Source organism: Cyprinodon variegatus, unplaced genomic scaffold (genome assembly GCF_000732505.1).
Source record: "Cyprinodon variegatus isolate N-32 unplaced genomic scaffold, C_variegatus-1.0 Scaffold973, whole genome shotgun sequence".
NCBI lineage: Eukaryota > Metazoa > Chordata > Actinopteri > Cyprinodontiformes > Cyprinodontidae > Cyprinodon > Cyprinodon variegatus.
In genome coordinates, this window is record NW_015151426.1 from 268,259 (window position 1) to 282,071 (window position 13,813).

A 13,813-nucleotide genomic window follows, 5' to 3' on the forward strand; every position below is an offset into this window, starting at 1 on the left:
TTTGTAATCATTGCTAGAGTTTGAAAAGTTTTGTTTTAACCTGTTTGTTGTTTTTGATTTTCCAGAAATACACTGGCATATATATGCCAGTGTATTTTGCATTTTGCAAACTAAGGTTCAGTTAGTGGGTTTCATAATAGGAAACTGATCGAAAATAAAATAACCAGTTCCCAGTTACTTTCATAGTATTTTTAATTTTATAGATATATCACAAGCAAAGGTTTAAATTAATTTTATACTAAATGCATATTATAAAAGCAGTTAAGCTGTTATGAATTTCCGGATGGGCTCAGGCAGAGGAAAGATTCTTATCAGTGGATAACACTTAAACAGTGTGACCAGATTGAGTCGTCTTGCATTTAAGCACTTTGTTTAAGTCTGTAAGTCAGAGTACATGAATGGCTTGACCTTAATTATAAGAAGAACGTCCTATCACAGTCCATTAATGCTAATGTGCTGAATGTCTTAGAGGTTTAATCGAAAAGCAATGGTTAAGTTTGGACCAATATTTGCTTGTGTGAGTTCTGCAGATGTTTGGTGTTTGGGTGACACATGGCAGCCTCGAACCATAAAGGTTACAGCTATTTATGATGAATAATTGCCTCAGGATTTGCTGAAGTGTGGGTTCACACTCATCCACATGACAAATGAAGTGAGACTATAGAATGGGTCGCTCTGCCTGCTTTTTCTCCAGAGTAGGACAGACTTTGCAGTTCAGTAAATATTGTTTGGCCTTTGCTGGAGGAAGGTGAAGCGCGCACTTCTAAGACAAACTCATCGGAGCTGAAAGACAAACTGAAATAAACCACAAGTTGAACAAACAGGGTTTAATGCCCCTAGGAATTTATGATGAAATAAGAATGTCAAAACATTGTCAAAAAAACCAACTCTGCATGTGATTTAGCTATTTTGCCTGAAAGGACAGCTGTCCTGAACCCCCCACTCAGAATATGAGTCTCTAAATGGACTGTGACTTAAAATACTTAGCAAACATCTTTCTTTACACTAGAATAGGTCTGATAGGATATTTGCTTTAACCCTTTAATTGGAAAAAAAAGTGCAAATGCAAAATAAAAAAAATTATAGTTTCAAAGATACTCGTCTATATTCTTTTTTTAAAATCTGTTATACTAACATGTCATTAACTGGATAAAAGATTTTGAATGTAGCAAAAGCTAAATACTCAAAAATGTATACAGGTGTTCACAGCTGGTAGCAGATAGAAAAAGGGAACTTGATTATGTTTGTATTCACCTTCTTCTTCCCATAACCTACACTCTCCTTACTGAACATGTGTTGTTCTTGTCTTTAAACAAAAGAAGCAGGATTTGTGCCTCTTCTCACTAATGCTGGTGTTTCTCTCGGGAGCTGATGTAGAACAGTAATCATCCTGGCTGTTTGAAATCAGGCTTTTATAATTGACTTTCTCTATGAGAGTGCCTTTGACCGGTTGATAACAAAGGTTTGCTACACAGCTGCAGGCAGGCATGTGCATGATGAAAATAATCTTTACAATGCTGACTTTCAATGAAATGAATGTTGTCTTGTTTACATATTTTTTTACCATGTCCAAATCCAACCAGTGATTACCTTGACATTTTTTCTTATTAAAACAACAACCTTCAATGTATTTTATTGCAATTTTTTGGGAAAGACCAACAGTGGGCAGGATATGTTTGCTAAATGCAAGGTGTTGTTTTCGTCAACGATGGCGATTATGAAATTATTTCATTTACACTCCTTTTTTTCATGACGATAATGAAAACTGACTAACTAAATATGGATCTTTGATTATGAAAATGTGATTAGTCATGGGTTTTAGTTTTTATTGACAAGATGAGACAAAATACAAATTTGCAGGTGGTCGGACAGACGATCAATATGCATTGTGATGGTGAAGATTCTAAGTCATCCAAGTTATTGTCATGAACCGAGGACAGATGGACCCAGTATTCAGGAGAGACAGTCAGTAGGAAAGTTCATAAGGTTTATTAAAATTAAAACCAAACAAAAGCGGAGCTGTGGCTCGCGGCACCGCCCAGTCTCAGACACTCTGGGGGAGAAACACAGGTAAGTGACCACGATCAACTGATAGGAGATTATCTGTGAAGGTCACTTACCTGGTTTAACAGTCCAGACCACGAGTGTCCCCAGTGCTGCAGTCCCAGAGGTTATGCTGGAAGCTGATCCTGGTGAGGGATCCAGAACAGACAGGAACAGAAACAGGTGGCAGGATCCAGACTTCCGCGGGGGAGGAACAGTGGACGATCAGGAGATGAGACAAACACTAAAACCCTCTATCCACTGGCAGCTAGGATCCAGGACATGAACCAAATAAAACTGGACAGACTAACAAAAAGACAAGCAATGATCTGGCACTGAATGCTCAGGCTGAACTGAATATAAACCACAGGAAACAGGTGAGAGGAATAAATTATGATTGAGGCAGGGAAGGAAGAGGGCAAGTGAGGGGAATTACTAATTAAGGGAGAGCAAACAGGCCAGATCATGACAGTTATAGTCATTCCAAAAAACTTTAAAAACAATCCACTGGACTTTTTCAATTGAAAATGTCAGAAATAGTGTTGAGTTCAAGGCTTTTATAGAGTGGACCAAAAACAAAGCCTTCTTTTGGCTTAGAAAACGTGCAAATTGAACCGGACGAACAGGTCCGCCCCTTAGGAATGGGCAGTCGTTAGGTTGTTTGTTAGCCTGCAATAGCCAAAATTGTCAAAGTAAAAAGAAAAATGTTTTTGTGCATTGATTTTTTGGAGCAATGGAGATTTTATTGATCTGTGTATAATGCATAATTGCTTTTGAATGGAAACATTGTATGTCTAAAACCATTTCTTTATTGTACATTTTCTTACCTTTTCTGTCTGCTATATTAATCAATATGATGTGTTGAACTAGATCTGCTATTTTCACAACTTTTGTGAGACACTTATTTTTAAAGTAGGGCATTAATTCATTAAAAAAAGTTTATTTGAATTCTATAAATCAAAGTTTTCTGCCCAACAACAATGATGAACTGCACAGCAGCATTCTGTACCCAGCAATTGTTGTATCTAGGCGAGAGCTGTCAGTCTGATAAGGAATCCGGTTATTATTCGAAGTTTTAAAAGTTACCCTTTTCTTTTTGCAACATAAAACTAGACTTAAACATTTTTAAGTTTTAGTCGAATAAAACTGACTAAAACTATCACATATTATAATGACTAAAATGCAACTATGACTAATAATAGTTTTCATCCTTAAGACTAAGATGAGTGTCAAAAACAACACTGGGTTAAGTTAATACATTTTTTGTTTGTTTTATTATTAAAAAAAATGTAAAATTGAAATTGACAGGTGCATTTACAAATGAGGTAGGAAATCTGTCAAAAGCAAATCTTGTAGTCATGAACTTCAGAAGCCTTAATGGGAGATACACGAGAAAAACAAGGAAATGTTAAAAGAAAACCATAAGTAACCATGTTCAAAGTTAGCAACAAATAATAAAGGCAACACAAAAAAAGATGAGGAAGAATGTGTTCTACTTAAACAGATTTTCTGTAAGAAAAAAATACAAAAGGATATGCATATTGGAAAGCAAACAACTGCAGATTGTCCTAAAAACACAACACCCATGGTGAAACATGATGGTTTTCTAAAGGTGCTTTTCTTTTGCAGGTGTACAGAAGCACTGAAAAAAACAAAGCAACTGCTTTTGGCATTTACTTAATCATATTTAGTTACTTTAACACAATTGTTTTATGCCCTACTCTGTTAACATGAAACAATTGTGTTAAAGTAACTAAATATGATTATGTGAATGCCAAAAAATGGTTGCATTTTTTTTTTCCAGCGTAATAGATTAAAGGATGGATTATGCTAAACAGGCCGTCTGTTTAACACAGTACAGTCCATAGCTGAAAAATAATCCTGAGGTTGCAAAGACTTGACGTTCTGCCAAACAAAAAAAAGCAAAAATGACAATAGTTTATATCAAGGCACATTAGAATGTCAAAGTTCAGACCTACATCCAATTAAGGATCTATGGTAAGACATTAAAAGTCTTTTAAAAAATTTGTCATTCTGTCTATTAAGTTATATGTATTTTGTCAATAATATATGCAATGCTGGTAAAGATAAAAAGTGGTTTCACAAAGTTAGTACACAAAGTATTAACCTCAGGACAAATGAGCATCATATGTTTCATAAATATTGCATTTCTTTTCTTGTTTGGTTACATAAAACGTATTACATTTAAATGTATGAAAACTTTGCAAAAGTTTGTCACTGTTGCTGTTATGAAATCAAGTTATTTCATTCCAACCTTTTTTTAACTTTTCCCACATCAATCAGGTCATCTTAGGTCTGCTTCTTCCACCCTCCATCCTTAGTCTGGAGTTTAAAAACAAGGATGAGATGTCCTACATGCCACAAGATCAGGACACTTACCTGCAGGAGAAAGAAGAGGAGGAGCCTGAGAAGCCGGTCAAGGAAAAAGAGGAGGAGGACATGGAGTTCACAGTAAGATCTTACTGTGAGACGCAGTACAACTCCGTGGTGAGAGAACCCACCTCAGCCCCGCATCACAGAAATTATACACATATTCAAACAAGACAACACAAATATATACAAACACACTTTGTTTTGGTCTATTACTGATCACCGTCCACATTCAGTGGGCCCTTCTAAATATCTCTTATGGACCCATTTTTGTTCTCATTGTCCACGATGAGAAAGGAACATGCACATGCACACAGTGCTCTCCACACACTTAATGTTTCTCTATTCTGGCCATCTGAAAAGTTCCAGTAAAAATCAGCCTTTCCTGTTCCTCGTTGTCTTACCAAAGACTTGGTGTGGAGTTGTAGCGTCTCAGTCTGTCGCCGAATGTGGGTTCCCTCATGTTTTCCTCCCCTATCCTTCTCTTCCTTTCTGCCCTCTTGTTATTTTCCAAGCTTTCTCTTTGTTTCTCTCTTTATTTCTCCCTTATATCCTGCAAATACTCCTTCTCTCTCGCTCTTCCTCTCTATATCTTCTTTTTTCCCCCTTCAAACTTAGGTCTGATTGAGGTACAGTACTGTATGCCAGCCGATTGCTGCCCCTCACTCTCTCCCATCAGTGATGGTTTGCTGCAGCACACCACTCAGCATGTCAGCTGCTGAGCATGGGAGGCCCAGGCTTTTGCATTATATAACTGTGTCTGCCAGATACCGCAGGGCTTTAATCATGCAGAGTCTGAGCGCATTCTCCCAGCTCACAGTGGAAGAGTTGGTCCATCTGCACAGACATGGATGTACAGCAGGAATAGGATCCGTTCTGTTTCAGTTTGTCTGGTGATGATTCCCTGAACCAGTTTGTGTTTTCCTCCAAAAGATGACTCGGGATTTGAAAGGCAGTTTCAAATCCCCAAACTGGATCAAGTCATCATTTTGAGATGTGACTAAACGGAAATTGTTCATCTTCAGCACCGCTCTACATACTTTCCATCTGCATACAGCTAAGGCAGCCAGCAAGCCAGTGCAAATGCTCACAAAATGGGCTTGTTAGACCTACTTAAAGCCCTAAGACTCTCTGGTATTGAACAAAACAAAACCAAAATGTTGCCAGATAATACATTTGTAATGATTTCCTTTTGTTGCCCTGGCTTCTGACTGCTCAAACACACCCTCAGATTCTTATGAATCGCAGACAGATTCATACACCAACTGCTACACCACAGAGGGAGATTGTATTCCTGTATCCTCAGATAGTTTCGATAAATCACCCTGTAATGAAGTTAAAAGCCTGTGTGACATACTGAATGAGTAATGAGCATGTTGGTTGGTGAAAAGGCATGGTGTGATTTACACACTGGCACTTGTATCTGTTTCTGTCAAAATTCCAGTGGGAGTGTGCCTGGAATAGAACAGTGTTTCACACATTTGGGAGAAAAATGTCACTACGTACAAACATGTAGGCACATGTTCTTTGATTTTAGGCTGATTCCTCAATAACCTTCTGATTTGTTTAAGCTCTTACACAATATGTTGAAAACTAGGGTCAGCTCTCAAACATAAACTTTTGGTTTAAAGACAAACTCATTGTCAGCATGAATGTCATAATATTTTCAAGAGTTTAAAAATGCATGTAAATTATTCTTTGTCAAGGGCATTGACTTTTTCCTCTCAGGGTTGAACTACATGCACAGGCTCAAATGTGCACATTTTATTTATTCTATATATATACCTACTGTAATATTTCGATACAAATTTCTACAGAGGTTGTAAACATACCACAAGCTTAAGGCATTGATAAACCCCTGGTATTAAGTAAAGAATAAGAAGTGGAATAACTTTGGCCCATTTGGTAACAGGCCTGGCATGAATCAAATCTTTTGTTATAGTCCATAGGTTTTTACATAGGTTTTAAAGTCACAGTTAGCCTCAACGTTAGTCTTTTTGGTACTTTTTTTGTCCAAATTTCAACATTCTGACACAAACTGTCACCTTAACAACAACATATTGTTTCTTATGTTCAGCAAATAACAGGGAAGGTGTAATAGGAGTGCGTTCCTGAGTTTGTTGGATTTTGACAAAGCAGATGTCCAAGTTTTGAGGGGAGCTGAGGGTATAGTGGGTGCCAGGGATGCTTTTATGGATAATGCAGATCTTTAATTACCAAATGCTGAAGTATTTGCTGCAGTCCATCTCGAGGTGTAGTCGTTGACAGGGATTTGTCTGCATTGGGATCTAACCTGACTCCCCCAGATGGATTTGCTCCGCATATCCATCTGGAAACCTTCGGTTGAAGTAATTTTGGGAAGGGGCGAAAATACTGGTTAGCTGATTGGCCTATGTTGGTGATAGACGGGCCAAATAAACCAATCAGATCAACGAAGCATATGACGTACAGCCAGGCTACTCTTGCCGAAACCAGTCGGGAGAAGAGCAAAAACATATTTTCCTCTGAGAAAAGACTCCAGAGCAGTGTTTTGCTCTTCTTTCAGTGAAGAAATACTCTGTAATTCCAACAAAACTTGCTCGATAGCCACGCTAGCGCTAGTTTCATCAGCTGAAGCCGTCATGTTCTTTAGACTGAACTGTCGCGCTTCTCGTTGCGTCACACCTCAACCCGCCTCAAAGCCAACGCTGATTGGACGTTCGTTTGATGAACGGCTCCAAATTTTCTTCTACGGAGAGTCTCCAGACTGATTAGCGAGTTAAATCTTGAAAGCCCGCGAGATCAGGATGGTCTCACGAGGCTAATTGGGATCCTCAATATCTCACTTTTGTTATATATGTGAAGGTCATCCAATAACCCACAACCTGCCCTGGAACTCCAGGCCAAATGATTGTCAGCTCCTCAAAGGTTAAGGCCATGGTTCTCAAACAGACAATAGTAATATGCTCCCTTGTTGTGTTTTTACAGTATGATAACCCATTAACAACAGGTATCCCTGTCTAAAATAAAGTGAGTTTGATTTCCATCCATCCCTCTATCTTCCGCTCATCTGTCATGGTTATGGGGGGCTGGTGCCTGTCTCCAGGACTCAATAAGCTTAAGGCATGTTAAACCCTGGACAGGTCGGTCCACCAAAGCCCAGAGACATTCAACTATGCACACACATTTACAGCCAAGGGCAGTTTAGAGACTCTAATCAACCAGAAAGTAATGGACTGTGGGAGTAAGCCAAACTGGAGAAAACCTACGCCTGCACCAGGAGAACATACAGACTATATGCAGAACATTCTAAGGCTAGGAATAGAACCCAGGACCTTATTGCTACAAGACAGCAATGCTCGAACTCCATCATGCAGCCCTGAATAAAATTATGTGCCAGCTAATCTACACTGTGGATTACTGTGGATATGGCTTGGGGCTTACTGTGCACTCTGTGTGCAAACACTAATAACAAAACTGTCCAGTCTGAGCGAATTTCAGCTTTCCACATGCAATGTGTGTCAAAGGCAACAACTGACTTTTTACTATTAATACAACATGCTTTGACACAGATATTTGCAACCCGTACAATAAACGTCTTGCTTCCAAATATGTACCTTGAAGTATTACTGAAATTTAAAGCTTACCTAATGGACAGACCAATATCTGCTGAACATAAGTTCTACAGTCATAGTGGTACTTAAACTGGCTGCGTGGACCTGCAGCATGAGGGCTTTCCCTCCCCCATCATCCTTCATATATAGGGATCAAGTATATTTCTGATGAACAATGCAGGAAAACTTTTCTAAAGACCAGATTAGTCAAAGAGCAGGGCAGACATAGGAAAATTAAAGTGGATCTGATACATTCCAAAACAAACATATAACTGCTGTGGCAGCCGACATCAGTTACATCTACTGTTATCGTATGCATGAAGACATGCAGAGATAGAACATTACAGTATGAGTATTTTAGAACACAGTATCTCCTGTCAGCCATTATGACGACAGGATTATGTTGATGGTGGTTTTCACAACCAATTACACTGGTACTCTCGAAATTCTTACATTTCGATAAAAGTAGAGAAGCATTAGAGAATTTTTCCAGTAGACAGTTAATAGCTTAATGATAGTGGTTTAGCAACGTCCTAATGGACACAAACAAATATTTCTGGATTTGTCATTTTGAGCCCATATTTAATCTTGTTCCCCTCATTTTTAAATAAACAAAATCTATATTAAATTTATATTTTTAATTTTTTTTTACATTGAGTGTCAACATCCATACAAATGTACCTTTTAGAATAAATCATTAAACGTTTTGAAATATTATGGCATTCATATCTGTACAGGTTGTATGTAAACTTCTGATTACTAAGAGTTGCCTTTACACTTAGAGCAAAGTTTTGAGGATAAGCTCCCTCAGAGAAATGGTGTTGCTTTTACATTAAGACCATGACCCATTAAAAAACAGTGGGCTCTGAACCCTCTCTCATGGATAAAAATGTGTCACAGATCTATATGAGATATCTATGTCTGATCTTTTTCCTCTTCTAACTCTGTCCTCTTCCTGTCTCTATCTCTTTGTCTGTCTCCTGCCTCCTAATTGTTGTCTGAGACACAATCCATGAGTGTCTGTGTCCTTGTCATACCGTGTTACTATGCCAGCCTTCACTCGGACTCCACCTCACACAGACATTTCACATTTTGGAATGACAGCATTGCCTGCGCTTGCTTCTTTAATTGCGATATGAAAAACAAAACAAAAAAACTGCTGTTGCTCATGATATAACCCTCTTCTCCACCTTTTTTTTTTCTTTTATCCAACCCCTACTTTTTCCACCTCCTCTCTTCCAAAAACTCCTCCTCCCCTATGCTCTTTTTTGCATCTTCTCTTCATTTCCATCCACCTCACTCCCCTCCTTCCCACACTCATCTTTCCTGAAATCCTCACACTTTCCCCTCCCTCATCCCTCTCTCGCTCCGTGTGGGCTCCGCATTCACCCAGGCAATGTTGGGTAAGGTAACCACAGAGACATCCAGAAAGAAGGATGTTGAGGAGGTCCAGAGCCGCCACCGTCTTATCCCCATGGGACGAAAGATATACGAGTTCTACAATGCTCCGATCGTCAAGTTCTGGTTTCATACGGTCAGTGTCGGCCTCAGCAACACCTCCCACATTCTCCTGTGGAAATTGTTTCTGCTGACTATGCAGCTGAAGTTTTTGGCCAGTAACATCTACTTTCTCACACAACCTCCATTGTCATCAGGCTCCTGTTCCACAGTGTCATTAGGCAGTTTTACAGAGGTGTTAAAGTTAAGTGAGAAGGGGGAGACTCCTGGAAACAGCAAGAAAATGAGAAGGAGGGAGGAAAATTCAGTCACTTACTGTAAAACTGCTATTTTATTGTTAGAAAATGTTAAACATAAAGCTTCTTGTTCCTCAAGTAAACATTTAAATTACCATCAGATGGTTACGACAATAAGAAGAACCTGTTTAGGATTCTGCTTCTGTTGCTGTCTTTGAGTTTTGTTTATAACATGTGTTTGGTGTTGTTTCTGGCTGTGAGCAAGTGCATAATATTTTCTACAAACTGACTCTTTGTTTTCCTATGCTTGGATTCCTTCAATTTGCTCATTCAATGGAAAAATCTTTTCAGCACCAGGAGGGTTTTTTCCTCTTTATTTGTTTTGGAAAACATGTTTAAACACTGCATTATTTTTTTTATTCTGCCTTCTTTATTCCCCTTCACCAACCTCTTTTTCCTGTCATGGATGTTAAAGTATAATGCAAAGTATATCTGAGTTATTGTGCTATTAGAGCTGATGGCTGTTTTCCTCACAGAATGTGGTCTTCACCTTATTATGCGATCTATATTCCTACCTGTCACAAATATGACAGCACTGTGGAGCGCTGCCATATTTTAATAATCAGGCTCAGAGTTTTTCATGCATGTTGGAGTTAATAAGACAAGTCTCTGTCACCTTTATTGCAACCACTTAGGTGACTTACAGTAGCGCAACCTTGACTTGTAGCTAAAGAATAAGCTCTTCCTGTTTATATAAATTTTGCTTTCATTTACAGGCACAGTAAATAAGGCCCTTTCTGGTCATCTGCATTTAAACATGCACTTCTTGCAAAGTCTCCTCAATAAGTTTTGCTATAAAAGATTAGGATACTGCTAAAAAAGACAAAAAGACATTTAACGCTTGTTACGACTTTCTCTGATTACCTCTGGGCTGAGAAGTTCAGCTTGAAAATATGAATTGCTAGTTATTCAAGGCTTTAAAATTTTACTTAAATAACAAACTCTTCAAAATTCTACAAAATTCTTTTTTTTTTTTTAGAATTTACATGTGAGACATACTGTAGCTGTCTTATTTTTTAAGTATTTATCATTTGGTATTGAAAGTTCTTTTAAAACTGAATATTGTGTTGAATATCATTATTTCACTTTTTAATGACATTGTGGTGTCTTTGAGGTGTGGTTATATTAAAGCATTAAAAATAATTAAATTATTTTCTGTAGGAGCCTTAATGAGAAAATAAAATCAATCAAGATCAGTTGATCTGGTTTAGGTATGAAAAATATTTCCACTGTTTTTAAGAAAACAAATAAAAATAATAGTGATATGAATATAATATATATATAATATTAAAAATAATATAAGTAAAAGAAAACAAGAAAGAAAGAAAGCAAGAAAGAAAGAAAGCAAGCAAAGCCCAAAGTTATTTACGGAGAGAAACAACTAAACATTTTTTAATCAGTTTTATTTATTTTCAAAGTTGGCTTAATAAAAACCTAAATTATTAAGATTTTCAGATGTTAATCTGTTTTGGGGACTGATATTTGCAAATTGGTAGAATTAACATAAATAATGTTTAGTTCAAGCAGGTGAAATAGGTCTGACATGACTTAATCTAACATGTCTTAAAAGAGACAGAACTGAACTCTCAGAAAGACTACAAAACAAAAACTGTTTCTATTAATGACATCTTATTACCTTTTGTAGCAGATTGTATAAACAACCAACTCACCTCTGTAGAAAAATGGCTTCCTTCCAAGGGGACTCATGTTTTCTGTTGCACCTTACACTCTGACCCTGGAGATTGTCTTCTCAGTTTTCTACACACTGTGACAACTTCCACTTCAGGGAATCTTGTTGTTAGCATAAACAGTTATGGCATGTGTATAGAGTGTTTGTTTTCTGCCTTTTTTCTTTCTTTTTGGATGATCCCAATTACTTATTACGATTTATCCAAACTGCAGGTTTACACCGTATGCAATATTAGTCGTTTTTTTCCCTGAATTGTACCTGTTAAGTCTACAGTAACTTCCCTACTGTAGTTTTAAAGAAATGTTATACAGTTTAATGTTGTTTTGATGTATTCTGCTCAGCTTGATGAAAAATACTGGAACAAACCTCTCACCAGAATATGACACCACTCATTTTACTTCTACATCTCTACTTTCATGCAGATGGCGTATGTTGGATACCTAATGTTGTTTAACTTCATTGTCCTGGTCAAGATGGACCTGTGGCCTTCTCCTCAAGAGTGGATTGTCATTGCTTACATCTTTACTAATGGCATTGAAAAGATGAGAGAGGTAATATATAATGGTTCTGATGCAATGCTTACATTAAAATGAAATATATGATGAAGAGGAAGAAGAATATAAAATACACAAATCCACTAAGCTTTTAATTAGTTACATCCTTTACTAAGGGCGAATTTCAAATGTTTTTGTCTTTTTCATTTCACAGTTTTTGATAAGTAAAATTCCTGTTTTTGTACATAAAATAATAATAGGGAAAGAAAGAAAAAAGTTCAGTTTTATATCATTTAGTCTTATGTGCCTTTATAAGCTTTCTTCTGTGTGTTTTTGCCTTTGTCACACCTGTATTTCCCCATGAGGTACAATAAAGATATTTCTTCTCTATTCTATTTGAAAGAAATGAGTGATGGAGCTTTGAAAGGGAGGTAAAAAGCACATCAAAGCAGAGCAAAAATGGAGCCGGATGGTGACAAAGACGAAAGCAGGGCATAGAAATGAAGAAAAAAAACAGAAGGAATAAATAGAAAATACATATCATACATTAAATTCAGTTACACTCTGTGCTTTTTTAAGTTTATGGAATGTATAAATCATTGTGTCACATCATTTTTTTAGCTCTACTGTTTATAAGCTTTCTCAGATGTCAAATACTCTGAGTTGTGAGCTCATACTGCCCTCTTGTGCTGATCTCGATGGTTTGCATTCCTAGTCTACTATTTGGATTATTTTTGTCTCCTTTCATTGTCCTGTTTCTTTGCTTTAATGTTTATGAACCTTTTATATAATAAGCCTTATTTGACCATAAGTCCTCACTGTTTTCTAGATCCTGATGTCTGAACCGGGAAAGTTGCTTCAGAAGGTGAAGGTGTGGCTACAAGAGTATTGGAATATAACGGATCTGATGGCCATCCTCATCTTCTCCGTTGGCATGGTCCTGCGCCTCCAGGAACCGCCACTCATGAGCTATGGGCGGGTCATATACTGTGTCAACATCATCTACTGGTACATCAGGCTTCTTGACATCTTCGGGGTCAACAAGTACCTGGGTCCCTATGTGATGATGATTGGCAAGATGGTGAGAGGAAACAGGGGTTGGGTTTATTTTGTTTGCCTCTTATCTATTTTAATATTTTCTCTAAATTATAGGTTGATTTTTAACAACTGTTTATTTTCTGATTTTGATGAATATGAACCATGGTTACTGTTTATTCATACTGAGTTGTGTTATTGCAAAGATGCAATCTCAGGTCAAAGAAGGAATACCGTGTCTCTTAACCTGTAACATGTTCAAGATCATAACAATAGATTTATGCAAACAGGTATAAATCGGTAAGCGTCCTATTCTTGACTTGGTTTCTGACTCAAGCTGTGTACCAGCAGGCTAAAGTCTTTTATATGAAAATTAGCTGCAATCTAGCAAGAGGAGTTTGGATTTACATGAAACAATATACTTGGAGCAAAAGGTGGAAATATAAATACAGTACATTATCTTCGTTTCTGTAAATGATCTAAACAACTTAATGTCCTTGATTTGCCTTAAGCATTTCAAGTGTGAAATTGATTACAAAGCTGCGTCATTAAATAGATTTCCCAAATGTATGTGAGAATCACCTTCAACAAGTTAAGTGAACTTTGTTGTTGGAATAGGTTCAAATCTGTTGTCAAAAGGCAATCTGCAAAAAATGTATATTGATGTCATGGTGTCAAAGAAGAGTGGCACATAAAATTTTCTGAATATAGAATTAAAATGTACTTTGTTTAATAGTACTGTTCTTCCCCATTCCTTTAAATTATTTTACCATTATGAAAATAATCAAAAAACACACACACACACACACACAC

General features: G+C 37.2%; 1 protein-coding gene across 6 annotated transcripts in view; it reads left to right on the forward strand.

Annotated features, from left to right (window-relative positions):
• The window catches only part of LOC107100450 (transient receptor potential cation channel subfamily M member 3-like), a 185,399-nt gene that overhangs the window by 162,547 nt on the left and 9,039 nt on the right, over positions 1–13,813 (forward strand). For 4 of the 6 annotated variants that reach the window (XM_015398927.1, XM_015398929.1, XM_015398928.1 and 1 more), the window contains 4 exons: positions 4,348–4,515; positions 9,421–9,561; positions 11,894–12,022; positions 12,795–13,046. In XM_015398927.1, the coding sequence (XP_015254413.1) occupies positions 4,348–4,515; positions 9,421–9,561; positions 11,894–12,022; positions 12,795–13,046 (690 nt within the window). Of the gene's footprint in view, positions 1–4,347; positions 4,552–9,420; positions 9,562–11,893; positions 12,023–12,794; positions 13,047–13,813 lie in introns of all 6 variants that reach the window. The other 2 variants (XM_015398925.1, XM_015398924.1) reach the window with 1 other exon arrangement.